At 40.2% G+C, this 2,500-nt stretch overlaps 1 protein-coding gene across 1 annotated transcript in view; it reads left to right on the top strand.

The window, feature by feature from the left end:
- The window catches only part of LOC140922948 (uncharacterized), a 13,134-nt gene that overhangs the window by 261 nt on the left and 10,373 nt on the right, over positions 1 to 2,500 (top strand). The window contains exons 1-3 of the mRNA XM_073372997.1: positions 1 to 574; positions 1,219 to 1,387; positions 1,994 to 2,255. The exon at positions 1 to 574 is cut by the window's left edge and continues 261 nt beyond it. Coding sequence (XP_073229098.1) covers positions 1 to 574; positions 1,219 to 1,387; positions 1,994 to 2,255 — 1,005 coding nt within the window. The remainder of the gene's footprint in view (positions 575 to 1,218; positions 1,388 to 1,993; positions 2,256 to 2,500) is intronic.

Genomic DNA, 2,500 nt, shown 5'->3' with positions numbered 1-2,500 from the left:
ATGCTACAGAAAATCGAAACAAAGTTTTTCCACGTTCTTCATCCAAGGTTTATCTATGCAAGGCCAGGAGTGACTCCTGAAGAAATTCGGTCGGTTTTTCGTCCTTGGGATCCAAGCCCGAGCAAAATCAAGTCGAGAACAGATGAGGCCAACAAGTTGCTTGAAGAATTAAACGCTCTTAAGATCAACATCACGCTTTTGAAGCTGAGAGAAAGAAAAGCCCTCCATGTGGCCAAGTCCATTCTGTTAAATAATCAGGGATGGGCACCATATGGTGCTAACTATTACGCCGGCGATTGGTTGTTGGGACCCAACTTTTTTTGCTGGGAAATCATATGTACAGTTCTCTATGACTTCAACGTTGTCATTTCTCATTTCAAGCCCAAGAATATCAGCGATCTGCGCAAGTTAGACGACATCATCAAGCAGCATAACGAAACCTTTGAGAGATATATTGCGAATTTAAAGTTTGGCGTGAGGGCTGGGTTTGTCCGATCCAAAGAAGCTTGCGAGGGTGGCATCCACAATATGCATTATACGTTTTACAGAAACATTGCCCTTGGCAACGAAACAGGTGAGAATAATTTTCCGCCGTTTGCATTCTGCTCTTTTCCTTACAATCGTAGCATGGCAAAGGAGCAGCGCCTTATAGCTTTTCAAAAAGACAGCAAAAAGCGTGATATAACTCCTTAAAAAAAAAATGAAAGAAAGAAAAGAAGTGGGGGAGGGAGGGGGGGGGGGGGGGGGGGGGTATAAGGCGCCATGGAAGTGGTGCATCCAGGGGCGCCACGAGTAGAAGGAGACTTAATTGCTCTTGTTAGGCGTCAAAGCTAGAGATTTTTTACTGTTAGTCTTAAGAAGAAATACTTGCCACCATTTTTCGTTCTGCCTTAGAATTTTAATGTTGCTTGTTCGAACCATTATGTTGCGGTCTAGTGGCTGTTGGTCCAGTTAGCTCTACCTCGTTAATTCAGGAAAGGTCTTTAGAAACTTACAGTTCTCAAAAAAAGTATTTTTTCGCAATGAACATTTTTCAGAAACAACTGCCTTTTTTCAGAAGTTTGTGAACAGTAATAAATTAATTCGTAAATTAATGCCTCCACCTCGTTAAGAAACAAATTAATGATGCTCTCATAAGGGCAACGAGGCAAGTGTTGATACGATTCAGGTAAGATATGAAATATTTCTTCAATGTAAAATTCTATTTCTTTTCTTAAGGTGTCTATAAAGAGGGTTTCGCTGCGACAATAGGCACGTCAGGATTCTTCGATCAACTGTCCAAGGAAGATAACGAGACTTGGAAGGAAGAGAAAGGGCAGGATATACTGAAATACTTCAACACTTCACTTCTCACGTACATCGGCAAACCGGCCTTGAAAATGCTAAGGTTTGGATAACAGCCTATAGCTAGTGTATTTACACACTTTAGACTAATATTTTTTCTCCTTGTCATAGGATAAAATTTTCGGGCAGGTGTTATGCTGTAGTTTTTTTAATGATGGGTATCTTGATTTAATAGTCATTGCAAGTGCTGGGCGCCAGTTCTAAAGTTATGTCAAAATAAATATGTTGGAGTATTTTAAATACGCTCTAAATTTAGCACGAAAAACACGGAAAAGACAGAACACTTATTGTGGCCTCTTTTCAAGAGGCTGAAAACATTAATTATCCATTAAATAACACATCGTGTAGCACATCATTTTTTTTTCCGGCTTGTCTGTTTGCGTGTAATTCTATTCTAGGGTCACAAATTTCAAAAACATTTGAGTAGCTTTCACCTTCCTGTCCCCGGTTGTTCAAATCATGGAATAAGCGCTATCCAATGGATAAATCATTATCCAGCGGGTGCGTTATCCATTGGATAGAGATTTATCCACTGACGCAATCCACTTTTTAAAAAAAGTAATGAGAAATTCCAGTCTGGGGTAAAAAAAGTGGTGAAACACTTCTTTGATATCGTGACAAAAACATGTTCGTAACTGTCCTCCAACAGATATGTAGAGGGAGAACATAAAAGTCACTGCCCCACCCCGAATCTGAGTGCAGGTCTTCAAAAGATGCCTCTACCCTATGTCTACAGCGAACAGATTAGATCGTGGACAACCGTACCTACTACTCCGAAACTGCCAAGTGGCGAGGAACTCGTGGGAAGTAAAAGTTATGAATCACTCATGAGGTTCTTTACTACGTTTGATATCTCACCGGAAAAACTAAAAAGGAAAGCTTGGGAGCGTCTTTATGACCTTCACAACCAGGTATGATTAAAATTGTTAGTTTTAAATTTGTCGCTGTGCACTGATTCCGCGCAAGCTTTTGCTGGAATTGCACATTAAGTCTTGAGTTACCTGTATACGTGGTTTTTATATCAGTTGCACAAAATCCTGGATATCTGAACGGTAAAGGGATATCTAAGATAAATATTTGCCAAATGTCAGTGAACAGCAATTTTCGCGGGTTTTGATTGGCTCACGGAACTCGGAATATCCTTGGCAATTCACTG

This window comes from Porites lutea, chromosome 13 (genome assembly GCF_958299795.1).
Source record: "Porites lutea chromosome 13, jaPorLute2.1, whole genome shotgun sequence".
Taxonomy (NCBI): domain Eukaryota; kingdom Metazoa; phylum Cnidaria; class Anthozoa; order Scleractinia; family Poritidae; genus Porites; species Porites lutea.
Note: the sequence above shows the minus strand (reverse complement) of the source record. Positions and strands in the feature narration are given on the sequence as shown.